General features: G+C 34.1%; 1 protein-coding gene across 1 annotated transcript; it reads left to right on the top strand.

Annotated features, from left to right (window-relative positions):
- Positions 1–24,600, top strand: LOC121987108. The gene is made up of 7 exons (XM_042541010.1): positions 1–192; positions 23,105–23,191; positions 23,292–23,492; positions 23,601–23,792; positions 23,860–23,913; positions 23,993–24,139; positions 24,229–24,600. Exons 1-7 carry the CDS (start codon positions 1–3, stop codon positions 24,598–24,600), a joined length of 1,245 nt encoding a protein of 414 aa, XP_042396944.1.
- Positions 24,601–27,388: the final 2,788 nt, after the last annotated feature.

The following is a 27,388-nucleotide window of genomic DNA, read 5'->3' as shown; positions in this document are numbered from 1 at the left end:
ATGAAGACACTCACTCTCGTAAATCCAGCTACTGACACCACCAGTAAGCTATTCCCCCTCCAAAAGAAAGGCAACAGCACAAAACAGCAAAAATCTGTTGCTCCGATTACTGAAAAGCTTGTACATGCCACATACACTGCATGCACCCCTGATACGGTGCATGATAGTGCGACCTTGGGAAGTGAGGTGGAGGTAAGTCAAAGGGACGTGGCGGTCAGAAGTTAAGGGGACGTGGTGGTCAGAAGTCAGGGGGACGTGACAGTCAGAAGTCAAGGGGATGTGGCGGTCAGAAGTGAAGATGACGTGGCAGTCAGAAGTCAAGAAGGTGGAAAATACAAGCCTACATGCTCAGGTCGGGATTTACAGGGCTACATATACAGGTCAGGATTTACAGGGTTGTGCACGCAGGTCGGGATTTGCAAGACATCACATACACACAGGTTGGGAGTTACAGGTCAGGATTGACAAGCCTACACACTCAGGTCAGGATTTACAGGAAAACACATACACACAGGTCAGGATTTACAGGAAAGCACATATACACGGATCAGGATTTACAAGGCTGAACTCTCAAGTCAGGATAAAGCCAACTAGGTCGGCTAGGCACTATACGACAAGCAAGCTATGGAATCGTAACTGTCTGTCAGGGAATAATCAGCACATGTCAGGGAATATGCTAACGGTCTTAAGCTCATTGCCCATTGATCCTTCTTCTGGCCTATGGGAGAAGGCCACCTGTCATTCACCGTCAGACAAATTCTGACACCCGACATTCCCTGACGCCTGTCAGGTCCAAAAGTACACCAAGTCATATAAAAAGGGAGGACCTCTGCCTTACGCAGGTACGCTCACTCGTCTTTTTGCATTCGTCCTTTACTTTTTTCCTGTTTTACTGTTATTCTGGGGAAAAAGTACCTGACTTGAGCGTCGGAGGGCCTGCTGTTAGAAGAATAATAGGAAGAGGTGGGAGCAATAAAAAATCTTATTGTTCATTATGATATTTGCCAGGCAATACAATAGATAGTATTTAAACAAGTACTTGGTCAATTAACCAATTAATAAATAATAGAGTAATTCTAAAAGTTATTCTGAGAATTATTATAATAATTATAACAGAATTATTAGAATAATCCTAATACTTAATTTGATTTGATTTGGTGATTTGATCCGGTCAATCCAGGTAATTCTCCTTTATCTCTTTTACCCCCCCCCCGACAAACTTAACGGGAGATCTTTAACGTTGAGTTTGCTTGTTAACTTATTGAAACAGTGTCTAGATAATGGCTTAGTAAAGATATCAGCGATTTGATCTTCAACAGAGATGTAAGAGACTGATAACTGTTGAGTTGCCACACGTTCACGAACAAAATGAAAGTAAATTTCTACATGTTTTGTATGAGCATGGAAGACCGGATTTGCTGAGAGATATGTTGCTCCAATATTATCGCACCAAATTTTTGGTGCAATATTTGATGCAAGATGAAGTTCAGAGAGAAGTGATTGAAGCCAAATAATCTCAGACGTTGTATTTGCTATAACTTTATATTCTGCCTCAGTGCTTGAACGAGATACCGTAGGTTGTTTTTTTAATTCCATGAGATAAGACTTCGGCCAAGAAATATCGCATATCCAGTAGTAGAGCGTCTATCTTCAGGAGAACTAGACCAATCCGCATCACTATAAGCATGTAAATCTCGAGACGATTAGCGATATACAAGAAGACCATGTAGAATAGTACCTTTGAGATAGCGAAGTATTCTTTTTACATTATCCCAATTTTGTTCAGTTGGAGCATGCATGAATTGACAAGCACGATTTACTGCAAAAGTAATATCAGGGCATGTGATAGTGACATATTGTAAGGCTCCAACAATGCTTCGATAAATCTGTAGATCAGACAGAGCAGGAGAGGATGAAGATGGAGAGTTGTTTACAGCAATTGGTGTAGAGACCGGACGTGCCCCATCCATTTTGGCTCTTTGAAGAAGTCCAATAATGTATTTACTCTGAGAGAGAAGATAACCATCCTCACGTGGAATAAGATCAATACCAAGAAAAAAAATGAGCAACGGCCAAATCTCGAGTAGGAAATTCTTGATTGAGAAGACTTAATAAAGTTGTGATACCCTTGTGATAATTATCGATTATCAAGATGTCATCCACATAAATAAGAAAAAATATCATAAAACCATAATTATTTTTGTAAAATAAAGACGAGTCAGTCTTTGATCCAGAAAATCTTTGAGTTTGTAACCAATTAGATAATCGATGAAACCATGCACGAGGAGCTTGTCGAAGATCGTATAAGGATTTCTTGAGTTGACAAACATGAGATGGAAATTGTGGATGAATGAACCCCGGGGCCGGTGGTTGCTCCATAAAAACAGTTTCCTCAAGATGACCATGGAGAAACGCATTTGAAATGTCTAATTGTCGTACGAGCCAATTAGAACTAACAGCTATTGATAACAATAGTCTGACAGATGTAATTTTGATGACTCGGCTAAAAGTGTCATTGAAGTCAATACCTGGTTGTTGACTAAATCTTTTGGCTACGAGTCGAGCTTTGTGTTGTTCAAGAGAACCATCAGCTCGATGCTTAAGACGAAATACCCATTTAGAGCCCACCACATTCATGGAGGGAGCACGCGGAACTAGGTTCCATGTTCCATTGCGAAGAAATGCATCAAATTATATAGTCATTGCATTACGCCAATTTGGATCCTTGTTTGCCTGTGTAAAACAAGTTGGTTCAATAGACTTGGAAGAAACCAATAGAGCTCGAGGAAGGGGATGTCGAGTTGTTATTTGAGGGCATCGTGCATATATGTCACTTAAGGGAAGCAATCGACGAGGAGGACCATCATTCAAATCACTTGTTGACGAGGAAGAGGAAGTAGATTGATTTGGTGATTCCGATGACGGACTTGTATTATTTGACGATCCAGAGTTAGACAGTATATTATCCATAGCTAGCGAGGCTTCCGAGATTGGACACGGAATAGGTTCCACAGCATTATTCCTCTCATCAGTATGCCCTGTTCTTAATGGAGTAGCCACTCCGGACAATTCTGGTGATCTAGGAGAATATGTAGAGAATTCTGGAGCAGGACCCAGGATGTCATCTCTTTTTACATTGCTAGTGTGTTTAATTGGATGAGCAAATTGTGGTAATTCAGATGGGATATTAGGTGGTGGTAAGAAGGTACCACTGCTTGAGGATAGAGTTGTTGTTGTGGTTGCAAAAGGAAACATAGATTCATCAAAAATAACATGCCGAGATATATATATGCGCCCTGTCGGTATATGTAGACAACACTACCCATGGTGCAAATTACTATAACCAAGGAAAACACATTGTTGAGAACGAGGATTAAGTTTATGTTTAGAATAAGGTCGTAGCCATGGATAACATGCACAACCGAAGATATGTAAGAAGGTATAGTTAGGAGACTGATTATGGAGTTTTTCCATAGGACTTTTATGGTGAAGCAATGGAGTAGGTAGACGATTAATAAGATAAACATCAGTTTGAACCGCGCCATCCCAAAATTTGAGTGGAACTGATGCATGATCGAGAAGAGCTAAGGCAGTTTCAATTATATGACGATGTTTCCTTTCTACAGAGTCATTTTGTTCGGGAGTGTGAGGACATGAGATTCGATGAAGAATACCCAAAGAGCCCAGATGGCATTAACTATGTGTAAAACCATGTGAGTTTGCCTTCCCCAAACAACAAAATGTAAAACCACTACATGCCCTCTTCCTTCTCTTTCTCTGTACTTGACATTAACTACTCTCAGTCATCTTCCCATAAAAACCAGGTGAGGTTTAGAAGGTTTTGAGTTTCAATCCATGCATTCTTATTTCTGCAAAACTAACATTGTCTTCTTCTGTCTACTATGTACTTTCGAAATAAATCATAAACTAAGGGAACCAGAAGCAGAACAGTGCACGTGGTTTGAATGAAAAAGAGAAAGCTTTGATGCAGAGAGGTATGAGTATAATAAATACTACATTACGAACCTATTTCGTGGAGAGAATTGATGCGAAGCTCTATCAAGAGGACGAACACAAATCCACAGCAATAACAAACAGGGCGACAATTATCGGAGTAGGGAGGAGGGAAGAGTCGCCTCGCTGGAAGGAGGGAAGACTCGGGGCGTCCATAGGAGACAGGCTGCCGGAATAAGGGAATAGTCGCGGAGGTGAGTGAATTGGGAGAAGAAAGGTGCGGTGCGTTGGGTGGGGGGATGACTTAGGGTAAATAGAAAAAAAAAATCTTAGCGATGATGTTTATAATTTTCGTAGCCAATATCAGAGCGGAGAATTAATTCACTGCTACATTCGTCACCAACATATATATTTTAAAAAAAATTGCGTCGATACTACATTTAGTCTCAAATAACGTTATTTAGTTACGAAATTTAATTTCGTCGCTAATAATTCGTCGCTATTTTCTTGATTTTTTGTAGTGTGAATCGAGTATTCAGTTTGTCCGATCGGACCATAGGTCTGATTCGATCGGCTGGATTACTCAACTGAGCTAGCTAACCATGCTATCTCCAAGTGACAAAAAGGAGTGGGTTCTAAAGGATACTGACTTGACTCGGAGCTTCATTAATACTAAGGGACTCGACGTCCGACCGGCCCAACTGTCCGGCGAGATAACCTTTCGGCCGAGACGATCGGTTGCGCTGGCTTCAAGGATTAACAACACCTTGACTTTGACCGTCCTATCAGCTGATCTCCTGGACTTTGGCTTGACTCGGGGCTCCACTTTCTTCACTGTATCACTAATGATAAATATGTTTTTGCTTATGAAGGAGTCGGAGGTTTGACAAAGTAATATCAATCTTGTGTGGAATAAATTGTATTAGGTTCATTAATAAATTCATATTAGCTTTTTTTTTTACTCGCATTCCATCTTGTTTGAGAAAATTTTATTAAATTTCAATCTAAGTTTTGCAATGGAATCATTCGGCCAAAATGAATTCTTATCGTGGCCAAACCCAACGTTCCACTGTGATATTGAATCCATTCTACATGGCCTGGATCATTTCAAGTATATATATCCATATAAAAGAGATCCTCTCTTTTATATAGAAGAATTATATATTCACATCTATGGATTATACTTCAATACTGACTAGGGCATGTACATCGATTTAAACTAGACTAATAGTTGCAATTATCCGAGAGTCCGCTAGAGACAGTGGAACCTGCATTTTAATCGATTATGGCAGTTTGGTTTGGTGGTAACAAGACTAGTTAGAATTGAACTGAATGAAAACTATTTGAGATTGAGTTAGTCGACTTTTTTTAACCTATTGAAGTTTGTTATTAAAATCAAAACAACCGAATTGATTTTTTAAATAAAAATGATTTTTTTTAAAAAAAAATGCTCCCTGAAAAATTATTTAATAAAAGAACCAATTTAATAGTGCCCGATGGTGTGCAGAAAAGTGCTCGATGGCATGGAACTGGCGAGTAAGATCTACGCCAGTAGCAGATGAGCGGGACCTTCCTCCCTGACTCCTCTCTCCCTCTGATGGGTTGTTGTGGATGTGACGGGATTTGGTAGTGGCGTAGTACCACCAATACAGCTATTTGTTGCTGTTGCAATAATTTTTTCGCTCGGGCATTGATGAGCAGATCCAGATCTTCTGACATTAAGGTAAAGGTGGTAAGTCTTCCAGTTTCTTCCATCTCTAATCTGTAGATTCAGGCAAAAGTTCCCACAAATAGTGTCAAATTTGATTTTGTCTGAAAACTACAGAGATGACGCGATGGGCACGGTGGCTTGGCGGTTGACTAATGGAAGATCTTTTACTTTACGGAAAGGCTTTCTTCTGCTCCTGTGCACAAGGAGACGAGCCAACAAGATGTTAGCGCCTAAAAATAATAGGGAGAGTCCCTGGTGAAAGCCCTCTGACGCTCAAGTCAATACAAGTCCAGATGGGTGAATGAAGAAAAGCAAGAACATGTGCATGAGAGTAAAGTTACAGATATTTAGAGAATGTACCTTCACCACATAGAGGACTCCTCTTTATATACCTCCTCAATCGTGAGGTGGGAAAATATGTCAGAGTTTGTTAGGTAAAAGGTGGCAAAAGGAATCTTTCATTTATCCATATGTATACCTCTTTTATTTTTTATAGTTTCTGTTACTATTCAGGTTAATAAAGGAATATGTTGTTATAAATGGTTTGTTGATGGGAGACACGATAGTCTTCAAAGAAATTTTCAGAAGAATATTCTCTGACATAGTTGTTATTCTGACAAGTTGTTAAGATATTGTCTGCTGAGTATATCTTGGTCGGTCCTTAAGGTCGGCCTTCTCTATTGAGCTGCTCAGTTACATTCTATATAGTCTATTCTGGTATGTATTATACTGCATGTATCTTGGCCGGCCAATATATCCACCTTTATATCTGTCTCGGCACTAAGCCGCTCAGTTATGCTCTACATAGCAATGAGACATTCATTCGAAGAATAATATAATGTCTTGGTCATGTTAGAAATTCGTTTGAGAAATAATATGATGTCATGTGCTTCTTGGAAGTCTATTTGATAACCTATGCTTTGTCGGAAATCCGTCCGAATAATAATATGAGGATAAGTGCTTCAAATCCGGCCGACCTTTCGCCTTGCGGGGACTTTGATAGAAATCCGTCCAAGTAATAATATGGGGCTAAATACTTCAAACTTGGCCAGCCTTTTATCCAGTCGGGTGTGCATACAGAGATTCGTGAGTATCGAGGAGGCCGACCCATACTCTAACTAACTCTATGACTGGTTGATTGTGAGATGGATTGGACATGCCGGCCAGCCTAGAAGGCCAACCGCTTCAAGACCCAGTCGACTATTGAATGACCAGACGTGTTATCTTTTAGGTAGAGTACTATGCTCCATATATTTGACCGGCTTAAGGGCCGATCGGTCACTGCTCACCCGGCTTGTAACCCAGCCGGGCTAGACTTGACAGCCCTAATGACAGGTGAATATGGGAAATGTTCTCTTCTATTGACTTTGCCGCTACGTCACCTTGGCCTTATCATCATCACTTTATCTCTTGGGTTCGCTCGTTATATCCCATATAAATGACCAAACTAAATTTCATTATAATGCAACTAAGATAAAAAGAAGCAAGATTTATTTTTTCCAGACGAACTTGTGATAATTACTTGCAAAAAGGCTTCTCAACCAGCTAGAGACAGCTCTTATACGTTCTTGCAGTTTGATCGTTGTGTCTCCTTAGTCACTATTTTTACTACTACTTCTCTCCGATTAATTCTTCCAACATGCCTTTGCGCTCTGACTTATGATTGAAAAGTTCAGAGAGTTGCATGGTGGTTGTTGAACTCTTATAGTCCTGCAATAGAACTGTTTTCATTTATCAATAATTTGATTGCACTAATGTAGTATACGAAGAAATGACATACTTTTCTGCCGTGAAATTCACTTGGTTACAGGTCTTTATAAATATTTAAGGTGTCTCTGGGACTATTATATCATGGTAGGACATTTAAATTATCCCTAACTATAATATATTTATAAAAAAATTTCTTCTAAATAGAATACGAAATCAAAGGATATTTGGACTATCCACCATGTATACTTTCTAATTTACTTTGATAATTAATAAAAAAATTCTATAGAACCAGAACTAGCGTAAACTGAATTTTTAAGATTATGGAATGTACTTAGAATTGGAAATACAATGTGATTTGAAATAAAAAACATTGTGTGAATTTTTTTATAATCCAATAAAAAACATTTTTTTTTTATAATCCAATAAAAAACATCATATCAATTTGATTTATTTTTTATATCAATAAAAAACATCATATCAAACTTATATTCAATATAATCCATACAACTAATACTCCGATTGAAATAAAAAATATCATATATATCAATTTGACTTTTTTTTTATAATCAATACAGCGTCAAATGTGGGTTGTTTGTATATATCAACACAGTGGTATCCAATTATTTAGTGACAAAAGTTATAATAAAAGTATAATTTATAATTAAAATGCTAATAATACTTCTAAAAAAGTATTAATAAGAATCTTAAGTGCATTTGGATTGGAATTATCCTGGAGAACTTTAGTTATCCATCTAAAGTAATCAACAAAATTTTTATCTATTTTAGATAATTGATGATTACCAAGTAATGATCCTGTATGATTGTTGCGCTAGAAGGGGGTGAATAGCACCCGTGACTTTCACGTTCATTTGAAATCGTTCGAGTAAAACACAGTGGAATAAGAAAGACAAGACAGAAAGAAAGCAATCGCGAGCACTAAGGGTTATTTGGTTCAGAGCCTGTGGCGACTCTTACTCCAAGGCCCGCATATGAGAGTGCTTTCGATGGGCAATCCATTAATCAATCGAAAGTTACAAAGAGATTTACAATTGTAGTACAAGTAATTTTTAAATAAAACAATATCAATGACTTGGAGAAATAGATCTTCAGCGTAGTCGTCGTCGGAGCAGCTTTCGGGCATCGAGAGGCTTTATCAAAGCAACGCGCAAGGGCAAAAGTCATTTTGAATATTGTTGTGTAGCCCCTGGTCGAATGCTGCTTATATAGGCTGTTCTGGGATCCTGGAATCCCTCTGAATGCCTGGACCATGTGTCACGGCTAATTGACGCACTCCATGTAGACTTATGGATGATTTTTTGGGTCCGGGCGCCCGGACCAACTTTTTCAACCTCCCTTTTTTTCTTGCAAAACAAAGTTAATTCAGGCAATATATAATATGAATTTGACAGCATCGACTGTCCAGTTCTTATTTTGAGTTTCGCTGAAACTCTAGGTCGAACCGACGCTTACTGTTCTCTGTTCGGGGGAACGCGTCCTCACCTACTCCTCTCAGGAGAGTTTATCTTTTGCCAGATCGGTCTTCCACGACCATCTGGACTTTTGCTCAGCATCCGAGACTTCAGGTTTTCATGTTGAACGTCCGCTCCATGACCCGTCTAGACTTCCAGCTAGTCCGCCACCACTAGGATTTTCACCTAGAGTCCCCAACTCTAGGATTTCACCCAAAGTGCTTGACCCGCCAAGACTTCGTCTTACCAAACCGTAGTTAGGACTTTCCACCACTTAGGGTTACCTCCCCCTAGGATTTTCCACCTGCGCCTATGAATACTTAGGACTTTCCTGCAAGCTCATTCAACCTTGTTAGATATCTAGTAACCTTAACTTTGGACTCGTTCCCATAATCAAAACTTAGGTTCGATCGTCTGGTGCTCCCTGCACCAATAATCTCCTCCTTTTTTTATTATGGCAACCTGGTTTAAAGTTAAGTAAAACATAACAATAATGTAAAGAACTTAAGCATGAGCATAAGTGAAACAATCAAAAGAACTTATGCAATTTTGAAAAAAAAAAATCTCCCTTATACTCCCCCTTAATCAAAAGTTTTATGTTTAACTTAACTTTATCTTTCTAACATTTAACTTGCTCTCCCCCTTTGACATAATCAAAAGGATACTAAGTTAGAGAGAAAAGCAAGAAGAAAAAAAAATACTAACTCTTAATTCCTTTCGAAATTTTAATTTGAAGCTCCTTTTGAATTTATCGCTTTAAACAAATTTAGCCTAAAAGGGATTTAAAATACATAGGTTTTGAAAGAATAAAAAGTTTAACTAAGTGCTTAGTTTTAGAAAAGATTTTCTTCTAATAAATTTAACTAAATACTTAGGGGGCGTTTGGTACGCGCGTTTTTCATTTTCATTTTCTGGAAAACGCGCGTTTTCTGGAAAATGGTGTTTGGTTTGCGTTTTCCGCGCGTGTTTTCTAAAAAATTGGTTATCGTTTTCTAGAAAAACAGAGAATGACAAAAAGTCGTTTTCTGTTTTCTAGAAAACGCGCATTTTTCAGAAAATAAAAATGAAAACGGTGCAAACCAAACGCACCCTTAGTTTTTTCAAAAAACTTGGATAAATCTTAGCTTTAAAAAAATTCCTTCTAAAAATACTTAGCTAAGAAAATGAATACTTAAAAATACGTAGCTTTATCAACATTTAGTTAAATACTTAGTTTTTTTTAAAAAGATTTAAAAAAATCTTAGTTAAGTATATAAAAACTTAGTTAAAAGTACTTTTTCAAAAACTTACTTTCATATAGAAATATTTGAACTTCATTTTTTAAATAAAATTTTTAAAGTTGCTTTTCAAAAATAGTTAGACTTTCTTTCCAAAAATAATTAAACCAAAAAAAACTAACTTAAGGAAATTGCTTTAACTTAAAAGAATATTTAATTTTGAGAGTAATTAAAAAACTTTAATTTTGAGAAAATATTTAACCAAAAAATATTTAATTGAACCTAAGTCCTTTCACTCCCCCATGATTAATGCTAAAAAAATTATGAAATTATTTAATTTTTTGGGTCCTAGAGTCCAAGCATGAGAGTTCAAAGTAAAAAAAAAAAAGAAACCTTCAAAACATTTATTTACTTTCCTTAAACAAGTGTCTAACCTTTAGCTACTAGCTATTCACCATGAGATAAAGCTTTCACTTGGTTAGTCAAGTTAAGCAAGTATTCCAGTTAGATTGACTAAAGTGGATAACCTAACTTGATCAATTTAACTTGGTATTTATTGCCCGAACTTATCTTGATGCACAGACATAAGCATTCTGAAGTCTAGGCAATACCCTATGCATCTCACTTCATTCTAAGTATTTTTCATACACAAGCAAGGTATTCCTAGTGTGCTTGTGAGATGCTTGGGCTGAACCCTATGGGTACATACTTTCTAAGGGGTAAATATCTAGGCTAAGTCCAATCTTTTGAAAATACTAGTAAAAATTGGGAATTTTTAATAAAGTAATTTTTTCTAGAATTTTAAAACTAAGCTGATTAAAAAAAATCATAACTTTTTGAAAAAAAAAAAAAGTAATATTATAAAGAAATAATTTTGACAGTTTAGTACCTATTCTACTAGGCACATGCCTAATTGTCTTCTAAGTGTACTGAACTCAAGTTCAGGTAATGATTTTGTGAAAATATCAGCTAGGTTTGACTTGGACTCAACATAGTCAAGTACAATGTCACCCTTAGCTACATGATCCCTTACAAAGTGACGTTTGACTTCTATGTGTTTAGTCCTTGAGTCGTGGATTGAATTTTTATTTAAATTGATTGAGCTTATGTTATCAATTGAAATTTTTATATTTTTATATTCTAATTGATAATCTTTTCATCCATAATAATTGAGATGCACATTCTCCCATGGCTATGTACTCTGCTTCAATAGTGGATAATGCAACACAGTGTTGCTTTCTACTTGACCAATTTACTAGGCATTGATCTAGAAATTGACAACTTTTACTTGTACTTTTTCTATCTAGTTTATACCCAGCATAGTCTGAGTCAGAGTACCCAACTAAGTCAAACGTGCTAGTTCTATGGTACCAAAGGCCTACACTTAGGGCTCTCTTTATGTATCTAAGTATTCTTTTTACATTAGTTAAGTGTAATTCTTTTGCATAAGATTAGTACCTAGCACACATACCTACTGGAAAGAAAATATCAGGTCGACTTGTAATTAGGTATAGTAGACTTCCTATTGCACTTCTATAATATTTTAAGTCTATTGATTTTCCTTTTAAGTCAAAGTTAATTTTAACATTAGTTGTCATTGGGGTATTTATATTTTTAGAATTTTTCATTCCAAACTTCTTAGTTAATTTCTTAGCATATTTGGTTTGAAAAATATAAATTCCTTCCTTTGTTTGTTTTATTTGTAAGCCTAAGAAAAAATTAAGTTCTCGTACTAAGCTCATTTCCAATTCACTTTCCATTAATTTAGTAAATTCTTTTAAAAATTTAGTATTGACTGAGCTAAAAATTATGTCATCTACATAAATTTGAGCAACAAAAATACCTGTTTCTAAGGTTTTAACAAATAAAGTTTGATCTATTTGACCTTTGTTAAACTCTTTGGATATTAGGTAGGTTAACAGTCATTTATATAGGCCCTAGGTTCTTATTTTAGTCCATATAAAGCTTTCTTTAATCTAAAAACATGGTTTGGATTGTCTAAATCCTCAAAACTTGGGGGTTAATTTACATAAAATTCTTCTTTGATGAACCCATTTAGAAATACAAATTTTATATTCATTTGGTATAACTTGAATCCTTTATGTGCTGCATAGGCTAACAGCATCCTGATGGATTCAAGTCTAGCCATAGGTGCATAGGTTTCATCATAATCTAACCCGTCAATTTGGCTGAACCCCTTTGCTACTAGTCTAGCGTTGTTTCTTACTATTTCACCTTTATCATCTAGTTTGTTTCTAATACCTACTTAGTGTCAATTATGGATTTACTTGTGGATTTAGGTACAATTTCTCAGACTTGGTTTCTTTCAAATTGAGCTAATTTCTCTTGCATTGCAATTATCCAGTCTTGGTCCGGTAAGACTTCTTCTATAGTCTTGGGTTTAATTTTGAAAATTAGAGTTATTTGACTTAGTTTTCTATATGTTGATTGAATTCGAACTCCTAGGGTTGGATCATCCAAAATTTGGTCAGATGGGTGATTGGAACTTATTCTAGAAAGTCTTAAATTAGGGTCAACAATTAGTTCTTATGATTCTTTTGGTTCAGGTCTAATTTAATCATCTTCTGTATTTCTTATAATTTGACTATTTTCTTTGATTAAGTCATGTAGGTTGTTTTCTTTATCAAAAATTGCGTTCGTTGTTTCTTCAACTTTTAAGGTATTTTTATTATAAACTCTATAAGCCCTACTGGTTATGAAGTACCCTAAAAAGATTCCTATTGTTAATTTTGATATAAATTTACCTAAATAATCTTTAGTGTTTAGTATGTGGACTTTACACCCAAATATTTTTAGATAACTTAAGTTAGGAATTTTATTGTAGTATAATTCATACGAAGTTTTATTTTAAAATTTATTGATTAATATTCTATTTTGAATATAACATGTCGTATTTATCGCTTTAGCCCAAAATTGGTTACTTAGGTTATATTCGTTTAAAATGGTTCTAGCGGCCTCTTGTAATATTCTATTTTTTTGTTCAATTAGACCATTTTGTTGGGGGTTTCTAGGACATGAAAATTCATAATTGTATCCATTAGTTTGATAAAATTTGTTAAACCTATGGTTTTCAAATTCCCCTCTATGGTCACTTCTAATTTTTTTTAATTTTGATGTCTTTTTCATTTTCTATTAACTTACAAAAGATCTTAAAGATCTCAAGGGTTTCATCTTTAGTTTTTAAAAATTTTACCCAAGTAAATCTTGACTAATCATCAATTATGACTAAGCAGTATTGGTTTCTGTTTAGTGACTTGGCTCCATGTAAATCAAATAGGTCTAAGTGTAGAAGCTCACGTATTGAGTTGTTCGATTCAGGTTTATTGATTTGTGGGTTGACTTAGTTTGTTTACCTTATTGACAAGCATTAGAGATTGTATTTTCTAAATTTTTAAATTTGGGTAGACATCTAACTAAGCCATTTTGACTCATTTTTGAAATAAGTCTGACATGAGTGTGACCCAATCTTTTGTGCCACAACTTAGTTTTCTCTTGTTGTGTCAAAAGACACTTGAGTGAGGAGGTTGGTAGGTTAATTGTGTAGAAATTCTTTTTCCTAATTTTCTTAAATGATATTTCAAGATTTTCGACATTCTTAATTAAGCATTCATAGTTTTAAAACGTTACTAAGTATCCAGAGTCACACAGTTGACTTATGCTAAGTAAGTTAAAATTTAATTTATTAACTAATAAAACTTTTCAAAAAACAAAATTGGAACTCAGTTTGATATTACCTATTCTGATTACCTTAAATGTTCCATCATTGTCGAACGTAACTGACGCTAGGGTTTTGAATTTTAGCTTGGTGAACTTCAATCAGTCTCTAATCATGTGTCTGGAGCATCTACTATCCAACATCCATTAGTCCAAATCGTTATGTTCCTACACATAAAGTATTTGATTTGGATCCAATTTAAAAGGATTGTAAAATAAATTGATTGAGTTTAACCCCTTATTCTTCATCTCACCCTGTCTAGGTTGTTAATCATGTTATACCTATGGGTGATAGTGAGATAGTTGATTGGGTTTCACTTAAGTTTGATTTAATTTTAATTTTAATTTTAATTAATTTTGAGTTTGATTTAGTTTTATTGATTAATTTTAAGTTAATTGATTATATTTGAATTAGGTTAATTGATTAATTTATTGAGTTTGAATTTGATTAATTTATAGATTAACTGGTTAGGTTTGAACTTGATTAATTAGGTTAATTGATTAATTGATTAAGTTTGAGTTTGATTAAGTTAATTGATTAAGTTTGAATTTGATTGATTTATTAAGTTAATTGATTAAGTTTGAACTTGATTAATTGATTAAGTTTGAGTTTGATTAATTAAGTTAATTATTTAAGTTTGAGCTTGATTGATTTATTAAGTTAATTGATTAAGTTTGAACTAAATTTTACCTAAGTCCATCTTACCCTTTTCTAAATTGTTAATCAGGGAACCTTATAAGTTTTTGTGAGATGGTTAATTTTATCTTCAATTTAGATTATTATCTAAGGATTGATTAACATTTGAGTTAGACTAAGGTTTAACAGTTAGTCAATTAAATATTTATTTCAATGATTGACTTTCAAGCTGTGGTGAGGCACTAGACCTTCTTGGTTGTTGGATTATCAACCACTTTTAGACAAAGTCTTTCAAAGAAATTGAATATTTAATTTCTTTTATGAAAATCCTAAGTCTAACTAGTCAAGTGTGAATCAAGTCTAGGTCCTTTTCTACCATAATCTAAACATGTATAGTATAGTGAAAGCAATAAAGCAAGCATCAAATAAGTCTATCTAATGATAAAAATGGTCTTTCTATTGGCTTCCCCTGGATCATAGCCTCGATACGGTCTATCAGATCCTTGGGAATCCAATATTGACCAAGTCCAACTTGATTAATCAAGTTCGACTTGGGGACCCATGCACGAACTAATCTTCTATTGGTATAATTAACAAGAGATACATATGATTTAAATTTATGTTTAGCCTTATATCCAAGTCCGGATCGATTGTATACGGTTCTTTATTTTTTACAAGAATCAGATCAAGATTCTTGGAACCCAAGGTGAATCGTTCCAATGTATCCTTCAGTTCCTTGACTTGATATTTCAGACTCGAATTTTCTTCCTCAAGTAGTTGGACTTGAATTGAAGTTCTATTCTAAAAAGATTCAGTCAAAGAGCTTGGGTTAGTCACTTCCTTAAGGGTTGTTATCTCCTTTTGGAGTGACTTGACCTAGACGTTGGATTTGGTTAGCTTATGCATGAGATAGTTTACTAAGTTATGTAGTTTATTTATTTGAGAAGAACTTACAATGGGGTTAGGCCCTTCGAAAACGGATATGGATCCGTGGCTTCTCTCGGACTTGGTTTCCAACTCGCTCTCGGTTTCAGATTTGTCGACTTATTCTTAGGCCGTAAGTGCGAGGAAGCTTGTTGGTGTCAACCTTTTTGCATGTCACGAGGCACCCCAAATTGATAAAGATTGGAACTCGACTGAACTAAATAAAACTCGTGTAGTATGAAGTCCCAAGTCATATTTTTCCAATGATAACTAGTAAATGTGTGAAAATCCTAGAATTGGTTCCAATCAAAATCTAATTCTAACTTGAATACATCTAGGTTACAAAAGTTCATTGGAACAAATTAAAATGAATATAGAAATGTAATTCTCATCTAAACATGATACACTCATTTCAACAACCCTGTATCAATTAAATTCATATTCAAATGTATCACTAAATCCAATCAATTGATTCTCACATCTTCAACTCATCATAATAATAATAAGGAAACTCAATAGTAAAAACAACTTGTAGATGTCTAAATTTCATCCAATACACAATTACAATCTAATTCAACAACTAAGCTCAAAGGCTCATTCTCTACAACATTGGACAAAGGTAAACAATCAACTCCTCAAGTTGAGCATACACAAATTCAACTTCATCACAGCAATAATAGATTCCATGCAGATAATAAAATCTTGCTAACTAAGTAACCGAAACTAATGAACTTGCCAATAAGAACATCTAATTTAAAAGCACAAACTGGTTGCCAACTAATCCAGTAGTTAAACAAGATTCAGATTGAAGAAATTCAAAGAAATCAAGTAGCAAAACTGAGAAATCAAATCTGAATTGCAAAACTAGGTTAGTATCAGAACATAACTGGGATTTCAGTAAAGAAAATCAGATATAAGTTGCAATAAACTGAATCAAAGAAGAGATGTAAGGAAAAGAAATCAGATCTTCAGATCTGAGCAAATTCGAACACAATTGAAAGACAAAATCAAAGAAATCTAAAACCCTAAACATTCCACAAACCAAAACTGGATCAGATCTTCCTCATTCTGCCAGAAACAGAGCCACCTCTGGAGAACACCCTTCGGGTGACCACCGGCAAAGAACTGAGCTTCCAACTAATGCATCCTCTCCAATCACAGCCTCTGGAAACCGCCCTTCGGGCTCACGGATCGGGTAACACTCACATCGCACGAAATCAGTAGCTCGACTCTGGAATTTTGCATCACTCGGCCAATTGATCAGATCGGTGCGAATTCAGCAGATGGAATGAAGATGGAATGAAGATGGAATGAAATCTGAATGCTTCTAGGATCTCCCTTCAAGCTCCGGTGGCTGATGAGATAGCAGAGCATGGGAAACGCCCTCTGCCTGGATCGTGGAAGGAAAGCAGAATCGAGCTCACGAACTGAGAAACACCCTCGTTTGCGATCTGACATCGGACGACGAACGTTGGTAGCTGGATGATCGCCGGCGACGAAGAAGGACTGCTCACGGATCTAGAATGTGGAAGGGAGCTGCGGCCGTCGCGCAAAGAAGAAGAAGAATGCACAGTAGAGAAATCGTGACGCCGAGCCCAGGAAGCACTATAGCTTCTCGCGGGGTTTAAATCTCCTCAGATCTGATCCAACGACTGAGATGCTTCAGAGCTTGATCAACGGTAGAAAATCGCCTAAAATATGATCCAGAAGTACTGATCTTCATCTACGATCCAGATCTACTAATCATTAGGTTGAATGAGCCGGATCTTCAATGGATGGCTCCGATCTACTTGATCTTCAATGGAAGGTCCAAAACACTCCAAGGCTTAATCGCCTCGTTTAGCCCTAGATTTGAGCCCAAATGTGACCTGATCTGATCGGGTCCATGACCCTTTTGATGCCTACAAAATAATAAACAAATATTAGCATCAAATACCATGAAAATAGACTAATTTACAATTAGGTCCAATATCACATGCAATTTATGAAATGTAGAGTAATCATGAGTTTAAGCTATGAATAGACCAATAAAAACATGCATTATGAGTCAAAATAATATAACAAAATCATGGTTATCACTTGTCTATTCAACCTCTTCACCAGAATCTTCTGAAAAGGATTCATCCCATGTTGCCTGTAGTGCCTTTTTCTTCCGTTGCTTCTTTGTTTCCTTCTGGTTCGGACAATTGGCTTTGATGTGTCCCTTTTTTTTTTTTTTTGCAGCCATAGCAAGTTACTTTGGACTTAGCTTTTGGACTCGGTTGCACTATTTTTGATTGGATCACCTTCTTGATGTCCTTTTTGGTGAATCTTTTCTTCTTCTTGTAGAGTTTTCGTACAAGGTTGATGAGCTCGGCAGTGATCTCGTCATCGTCATCTTCTAAGTCCGGTTCATCTTCGGACTCGGGTTTGGTTCTGCGCTTTACTTTTGGTTCCCGCATCTTAGTTGTACCTGCGACCAAAGCAATACCTTTCTCGACCGGTAGTGCATTAGTCTATTCGTGAAGTTCAAATTCAGAAAATAATTCATCTAATTTAATTTGCAAAAGATCTTTAGATGTAAGCATCTACCATGGATGCCCACAAAGTGTTCCTCGGAAATGCATTGAGTGCATACCCAATGACGTGGTAATTTTCCACCTTTTGTCCAATTGCATGGAGACCGTTGAGGAGGTCTTGGATGCGTGAAAAAAAAAGTTGACTTGCCGATTCACCTTCCTACATTTTTATATTATAAAGTTTATTTAATATCTAATCACGTCTGCTTACCTTCGTGTCGGAAGTTCCCTTGTACAGCTCAATCAACTTTTCCCATAATTCTTTCATGCTTGAAAACTAACCGACTTGGTTCAGCTCTTCTTTTGTCAGGCCGAATTGTAGAGTCTTAGTAGCTTTGGCGTCAGCATTGATCTTCTTTCTAGTTGGTGCATCCCATTTGTCGCACGGGACGAGGTCTCCATCTTCGGTAGGATATGCGAATCCCATCTAGATGATTATCCACATCTCGACTTGTGTCTTGAGGTGGTACTCCATTCGGCTTTTCCAGTAGCCAAAGTCTTCGCCGGTGAAGAGGGGAGGGTGTGCAGTGCTATACCCCTCTTTGTAGGCCATAAAAAATATTCTTGCACAGACAACAACAAAGAACTCATCCCAAGACTAGATCTGGGCTTAGTAGTGTGGAATAAAGTATTAATCAAATAAACGAACTCGAGTGGTGTTGCACTAGTTTCGAGAAGAAAGCTCGATTGTGATAAAACGGATCTGAATGAGACAACTGTACTAATTCCGATCGACTCCAAGAAAATTTAAAAACTAATACGACGAAAAAAAACTTGCTTGAATGGTAGTTTCACCAATTCAAAGAGACCCCACTCTGATACCAATTGTAAGATCATTGCACTAGAGGGGGGTGAATAGCACTCGTGGCTTTCACGTTCGTTTGAAATTGTTCGAGTATAACACAGCGGAATAAGAAAGACAAGACAGAAAGAAAGCAATCATGAACACCAATAGTTACATGGTTCGGAGCCCGTGGCGACTCCTACTCTAAGACTCGCGCGTGAGAGTGCTTTCAATGGACAATCCACTAATCAATCGAAAGTTACAAAGAGATTTACAATTGTAGTACAAGTAATTTTTAAATAAAACAATGCCGACGACTTAGAGAATTAGATCTTCAGCGTAGTCATCGTCGGAACAGCTTTCGGGCGTCAAGAGGCTTTATCGAAGCAGTGTGCAAGTGCAGAAGTCATTCTGAATGTTGTTGAGTAGCCCCTGGTCGAATGCTGCTTATACAGGCTATTCCGGGGACCTGGAACCCCTCTGGGTGCCTAGACCATGTGTCCCGGTCAATCGACGCGCTCCATATTGGCTTATGGATGATTTTTCTGGTCCGGGCGCCTGAATCGCCTGGGCACCCGGACCGCTTGGGCGCTCAGACCCAGAATCAGAAAACTTTAAAAAGGTGAGGTTTTGTTTGATTTCAGGATTAGACAAAAAAAAATTTATCAAAAATATCCTACAATATTTACACTTTGGATAAAAATATCCTTAAAATTTTCATAACAAAATTCTTATTTTAAATTATAAAAACTAAATAGAAAATAAAAATATGTGATAATTTATTATATATATATATATATAAACTTTAAAAATCTAAAGTTCAAAAATTAAAAAAAAATTACATATATATTATTATTGTAACTTAGAATAATACAGTAAATTATTAAATTAGATTATATATTAAAATCTTAAAATAAATATATTTTTTTTATATTATCTAAGTTGAACTAAATAATATTAGGTTATATTTTATTTCCCATAACTTTAATTATGTGATTATTCGTTAATCATATAACCAAAATTATATATAATAATTTGAATCAATCATACACTAATATTTTACGAGAATGTTTAACTTTCCTATTCCCAATAATCACTAATCGAAATAAACACAAGAAATAAAATGTTAAAGTAATATTATTTGATAGTAAAGTTTAATTTTTTAATATGTTGAAAGTCCTAGGTTTACCTCCTCTTAGGATTTTCCACCTGCGCCTAAGAACACTTAGGACTGACTTTCTTGCAAACTCATTCAACCTTGTTAGACATCATATAACCTTAACTTTGGACCGTTTGTCATAATCAAAATTCCTTTTATATATATATATATATATATTTATATATATTAGGAAAGTAAAAAAACATAAACTTAAAAAACATTAATTTTAAAATAAAAAATATATATATTGTCAGTTTTGTAATTTAAAGTAATACAGTAAAATCAGTGGCGGATTTAGTACAAGACTAGGGGGGGGCCCCCCCCCCCCCCCCCCCCCCCCCCAAGCAGTTGATCACGATATAATTCGTCAGAACGGATGCGGAACGCTTGGAATGGCATGAGCCGTGTCAAATATCTGGTATATAACGTTTTAGACCTCACGATAGCATCTTGTCCGGCGGCATTTCACGGCGGCGGCAGCAACTTTTCCAGCGATATATCATGGCGGCAAGGCAATGCGGGCGGGAGAGGTGAAAAGCTGCAAAGGAACTGAGGAAGGAAGTGGTTTGGACTTTGGTGGCAACGACCAAGACGTGCGAAAAGGGAAGACGGCATAAGAAAAAAAACTTAGGTAATTAATTGGGAGTCCATTAGCTTAGGTTATATTTTGATTAATTCTCAATTTAAATAACTTAATTAAATTTTAACATAATTATCTTCTAAAATATTATATAAAATATATTTTAAATTCTAACAATTCCTAAATAAATTTTATATATTTAAATTTATTTATTGTACAAGTCATTAACTTATTATTATTATTATTATTTAATTATTAAATTCATTATAATAAAAAAATTAAACAATAAATTTTATTTATTTATTTTATAAATATGTGTCGTGACCGTTCCGTGAAATAATATTTAAATTGGAATGGTAGAGTTTGAGATGACACCAAGATTATTCTTGCAAACCATGGATCACGCCCTGCGATGGCACCCTCATGGATTAAATCATCGTACAGTCAGGAGATGCATCAACCCAGCCTCCAGTCCTAAAACCCCCAAGGTAGAGAAAGAGTTTAAGCTATCGGTCGCTGACCATCCAATCACGCTGCCTTGTGACGATGCCTTCGAGCAAGTCATCACATAGCCCAGAAGACGTATCAACTCGGCCCCCTCAAACCTAAAATCCTGGATCCGCCCCTGAGTAAAATATTAAATTAGCTTATACTTTGAAATTTTAAAATAAATAATTTTTTTATATTACCTAGGTTGAACCAAATAACATTAGGTTATGTTTTATTCTTTATAACCTTGATTATGTGATTATCTGGTAATCACATAGCCAAAGTTATATATAATCTATGTCAGATGATTTCTCGTAACTTTATTTAGTTTAGGTAATCGGTGATTACCAAGTAATGATCCATGTTCGACATGTCACCAAAAAGAGCATTTAACCCAGAATCAGAAAACTTTAAAAAGGTGAGGTTTTGTTTGATTTCAGGGTTAGACAAATTTTTTTTAATCAAAAATATCCTCCGATATTTACACTTTAGATAAAAATATCCTTAAAATTTTCATAACAAAATTCTTATTTTAAATTATAAAAACTAAATAGAAAATAAAAATATGTAATAATTTATTTTATATATATATATATATAACATAAACTTAAAAAAAAATCTAAAGTTCAAAAAAAAAATACATATATATTATTATATATTAGTTTTGTAACTTGGAATAATACAGTAAAATTTTAAATTAGATTATATATTAAAATCTTAAAATAAATATATTTTTTTACATTATCTAAGTTGAGCTAAATAATATTAGGTTATATTTTATTTCTCATAATTTTAATTATGTGATTATCCGGTAATCATATAACCAAAATTATATATAATAATTTGAATCAAACAAACACTAATATTTCATGAGAATGTTTAACTTTCCTATTCCCACTAATCACTAATCGATATAAACACAATAAATAAAATGTTAAAGTAATATTATTTGATATTAAAGTTTTTTTTAATATGTTGTAAATCTTGACTCTTTCTTTAGTTTATAAAAGCAAAAACAATTTATAGTGAGCAATATAAGAATCATTAAATAAAATAATATTATTTAATCACTAATCGAAATAAACACAAGAAATAAAATGTTAAAGTAATATTATTTGATATTAAAGTTTAATTTTTTTAATATGTTGTAAATCTTGACTCTTTCTTTAGTTTATAAAAGCAAAAACAATTTAGGGTGAGCAATATAAGAAACATTAAATAAAATAATATTATTTGCGAATTTTAAATATCTAAAATTTATATAGTTTTTTGTTTAGGTTTAAATAAAAAATAAATGGAAGGGAATTTATTATTTCAACATTAATATAGATACACTTACCTTATTTGCGAATTTTAAATATCTAAAATTTATATAGTTTTTTGTTTAGGTTTAAATAAAAAATAAATGAAAGGGAATTTATTATTTCAACATTAATATAGATACACTTACCTTAATTTTGTATAAATTCTAGGATCACATTAATAGAGATATGATTGCTTACATTTTATATAAAATTCAAAATTTATTATTTTAACATTAATAGAGATAAGTTTACATTACTTTTATATAAATTTTAAGATAGTAATAAAGAGAGATAATTGCTTACATTTTGTACAAATTTAAAATTTATTATTTTGACATTAATGGAAATAAACTTACATTAATTTTGTATAAATTTTTAGATTTATTAATTTTATATAAAATTTAAGATTACATTAATAAAGAGATAAACTCAGATTTGTTGTAAACTTTAAAATTTATTATTTTCACATCAATAGAGATAAACTTGCATTAATTTTAACATTAATTTTGTATCAATTTTAAGATTACATTAATAGTAAATTACATATTTAAAAAATGAAAATCATTTACCTTTTATTTATTTTTAATGATTCTTATATCTTACTAATTATAATTTTTTTTGTGTGTATTTATAAACTAGAGAATGGACTAAGATTTACAACATATTGCAATACTAAACTTTCTTATCATTTGAATTTTTACATTATGTTTCTTCGCATTTTATTGTTTATTTTGATTGGTGGAGCACAAGCAAGATCATGGAACGAGAAAGCTAAATACACACTTAAAACCATTCAGGTCGTTATTAATATTTCTTTTGAGAAATTAGAAATAGTACTTTTATTGAAATTATTATTATTATTTTTTGTTTTAGACAATAACGGGAGATCTATTTGACTGTATTGATATGTACAAGCAACCAGCATTCGACCACCCTTTGTTGAAAAATCATACTCTTCAGGTATTTAGTATTCAAAAAGAAATAAGTCAAATTGATATGATATTTTTTATTGCATGGTATAGTTCCTTTTGCTCTTTAACTGATCTGATAATCTTTGCAGTTAAAACCAAGTAGTCTTCCAAAGGGAATGAAGCTTGCAAAATCTAAATCAGGTTCTTTTTATGGATTCAATGATACTTGTCCTTCTGGCACTGTTCTCATCCACCGTGCTCGGAAACAAGATCTAATTGAGTCTAAGCTCTTGAGAAACCAATTTAGAGCACAAGCCATAGCTAATAACCCAACTGCAGAAGGAAGTCACGTGAGTTATTTTTTGTTAATCACTTTTATTAACTATGACTATTACTATTGCAATTCTAATTCATTATTTATGGAGTTCAAACATAAATAATATTTGCATTCTACACAGTTTGCAATAATTGAAATGGTACATGATGAATTTTCTGGAGCATATCATCCATTTTATGGAGCATACGCAAAAATGGCGACTTATAAGCTTCCAGATTTACAAGCTAGCCAAACATCATCCAGCACTATATATCTTTTTGGTGATAAAAATGTTCCAAATAATGAACTCAATGTGATCCAGGCCGGTTGGCATGTAAGTTAATATAAATTATTTACTAATATTATTTTATATAGTCACTAATTTATATCTAATTTCACAGGTTTCACCAATCATGTATGGTACCAGCTATCCTCGTTTTTTTACTTTTTGGACCGTAAGTATAAATCTTTTATATTTTTTTCTTTTAGCTTCATATATATTCTCAGATAACATATTTAATTATGTATTTTCAGATTGATGGGTACGAGAAAACGGGATGTGGAAATTTAGAATGCCCTGGTTTTGTTAGCACCACAAATATTTATGGACCTGGAAGTTTTATTCCTGAATTTTCTACTTACGGCGGCGAACAGAAATATCTATCCATATTAATTTCTAGGGTAATTCTTTTTTATAAAAAAAAATGTGCTATTTTATTTTTATTGAAGTTTAATCTTTATTAATAAATGTTGTGTATTTTCATTTATAGGATTCTAGTACAGGGAATTGGTGGGTTACCTATAATGATCAGCTACCTCTTGGGTATTTCCCTAAGGAATTGCTTCCTAAGATGGATGATTACGCAGACGCTGTTCAAATGGGTGGGCATGTTTACTCTCCCTTGAATGTACCGAGTCCTCCTATGGGTAGTGGTCATCCAAGTAATGAAGGACCTAATAAAGCTGCTTATTTCATTCAAGTTCAAGCAGTGGATTCCTCGAATAAGTTGACCAATTTTGACACTGAATTTATTAAGTCTAAGTCTGATATTGGTGATTATTATAGCATATCTGATAATCATGGATCTGGTCAAGATAAATATGTTTTTGCTTACGGAGGAGCTGGAGGTTTCACAAAGTAATATCAATCTTGAGTGGAATAAATTGTATTAGATTCATTAATAAATTCATGTCAGCTTTCTTTTACTTGCGTTCCCTCTTGTTGGAGAAAATTTTGTTAAATTTCAATCTAAGTTTTTTAATGGAATCATTCAGGCCAAAATGGATTCTTATCATGCCCAAACCCAGCATTCCACTGTGATAATGAACCCATTCTACATCCCCTGGAGCATTTCAAATATATATATATATATATATATATATATAGTTGTGATATGCTGCGTGATGCTACAGTGCATGACTGTGCACGTCGCGCAACATATCAACTTTTCCTTTTTTTTTTAATTTTTTTTTTATTTAAGTTTTTAAAATTTAAAAAATTGAACATTTCCTTATATAAAATCTTAATACATAGAACATATTACAATACTCCGTAAATACTTAAATTTGTTTATTTTTTAATTTTTCTTTTAACTAAACACTATAACCAATTGGGGAGTCTGAACCTATAGGTAAAATCTTAAAAAATAAAATTAGTTTAAAAATTATAACCCACTTGGAAAGTCTGAACCCTAGAAATAAAATCTTAAAAAAAATTTAAATTATTTTTTAATTCAAAATTAAAAAAACAAAGAAATTTTAATTAAAAAAATCAATATTTTTCATATATAAATAGCTAATACATTAATATACCCCATCAATATATTACAATACTCCGTAAATGCTTAAATTTATTCCATTTTTAATTTTTCTTTTAATTAAATACTATAATTTAATTTGGAAGCCTGAACCTTAGACAAAAAATCTTTAAAAAAAAATATTTTAAAAATTATAACCCAATTTGGAAACTTGAACCCTACAAATAAAATCTTAGAAAAATATTTTAATTATTTTTTTAATTCAAAATTAAAAAATTTAAAAAAATAAAGAAATATGATATACTGCGCGACATACACAGTTCACACTGTAACATCACACAGTGTATTATTATCATGTGTGTATATATATATATATACTAATTAGGGCCTGTGCATTGATTTGAATTAGGTTAATAATTGCAAACTGCTAGAGACAGTGGAACCTGCACTTTGCATCGTTTATGACAGTTTGGTGGAACCTGCACTTTGCATCGAATTAGTATATATTTTTTTTAACCTATTGAATTTTGCTGTTAAAATCGAAACAACCGAATTGATTTTTTTTTAAAAAAAAATAATCAGTTTAATAAAATTTTTAAAATTTTAATTTATTATTTAATAAAAAATTGATTTAATTATTTTGCAAAACTCAAAAAGGTCCCGATTTAATCAAAATAATAGATGTTAAAAAAACCAAACTTTTAATAAATCGGACCAAATTTATGAATTGATTTGATTATTTCAATTTTAATGAAGTTTTACTCACTGCTAATTGTCAGTATCAAATCAACCAGTATTTTTCTCCTCCTTACTTGTTTGATAAATTTCTTTACAGAAATTACATTTTCCCCCAGATTTTGAGGTAAAGGTCAGGTACATGTTGCAGGAGATTTTTCTGTAGGAAAAAATTTATCATGGAACACTATTTATCTTTATGGTGGTGTTAATAGCCCTAACAAGGGACTCAATGTGATGGAAGCTGTTTGCAAATATTAAACTAACTAAAAATCATAATTATTAAATGATACGACACGATCAGCATGACTCAGGGAATCTGACGAAGATACGACAGCATTACTGAGGGAATCTACAGTTTTATGTAAAAATCTACTCTCTGGATCAGAACCCAACTCAATTCAACATATCAATAGCAATTTATTTCAAACCAAAACTGAACTCGACTGTCAAACTTATGCCCTCATCCCCTCAATCTAGAGAGTCATATTTACATCCATGAGTAACAAAGCTGGACCAAATTTCAAACAAATCAGCAGATACTGTCTCTGGCACGCAGACAACAGATACTACTGCACACCAAATTCAGTCATGATCATGAAAGGCCACAATGAAGACACTCACTCTCGTAAATCCAGCTACTGACACCACCACTAAGCTATCCCCCCTCCAAAAGAAAGGCAACAGCACAAAACAGCAAAAATCTGTTGCTCCGATTACTGAAAAGCTTGTACGTGCCACATACACTGCATGCACCCCTGATACAGTGCATGATAGTGCGACATCGGGAAGTGAGGTGGAGGTAAGTCAAGGGGACGTGGTGATCAGAAGTCAAGAGGATGTGGTGGTCAGAAGTCAGGGGGACGTGACGATCAGAAGTCAAGGGGATGTGGCGGTCAGAAGTGAAGATGACGTGACAGTCAGAAGTCAAGAAGGTGGAAAATACAAGCCTACATGCTCGGTCGGTATTTACAGGGCTACATATACAAGTCAGGATTTACAGGACTACACATACAGGTCAGGATTTACAGAGTTGTGCACGCAGGTCGAGATTTGCAAGACAGCACATACACACAGGTTGGGAGTTACAGGTCGGGATTCACAAGCCTACACACTCAGGTCAGGATTTACAGGAAAACACATACACACAGGTAAGGATTTACAGGAAAGCACATATACACGGATCAGGATTTACAGGGCTGAACTCTCAAGTCAGAATAAAGCCAACTAGGTCGGCTAGGCACTATACGACAAGCAAGCCATGGAATCGTAATTGCCTGTCAGGGAATATGCTAACGGTCTTAAGCTCATTGCCCACTAATCCTTCTTCTGGCCTATGTGAGAAGGCCACCTGTCATTCACCGCTAGACAAATTATGACACTCGACATTCTCTGATGCCTGTCAGGTCCAAAAGTACACCAAGTCATATAAAAAGGG

Source organism: Zingiber officinale, chromosome 5B (genome assembly GCF_018446385.1).
Source record: "Zingiber officinale cultivar Zhangliang chromosome 5B, Zo_v1.1, whole genome shotgun sequence".
Classification (NCBI taxonomy): Eukaryota; Viridiplantae; Streptophyta; class Magnoliopsida; order Zingiberales; family Zingiberaceae; genus Zingiber; species Zingiber officinale.
The sequence above is the reverse complement of the archived record's forward strand: the minus strand, read 5'-3'. Positions and strand labels throughout refer to the sequence as shown.

Coding starts and splice junctions, on each gene's coding strand:
- LOC121987108 (XM_042541010.1), top strand. CDS start 1: ATGAAGACACTCACTCTCGTAAATCCAGCTACTGACACCACCAGTAAG. Junction 193..23,104: donor CCTTGGGAAGTGAGGTGGAG/GTAAGTCAAAGG, acceptor TTTTTGTTTTAG/ACAATAACGGGAGATCTATT. Junction 23,493..23,600: donor CAACTGCAGAAGGAAGTCAC/GTGAGTTATTTT, acceptor CATTCTACACAG/TTTGCAATAATTGAAATGGT.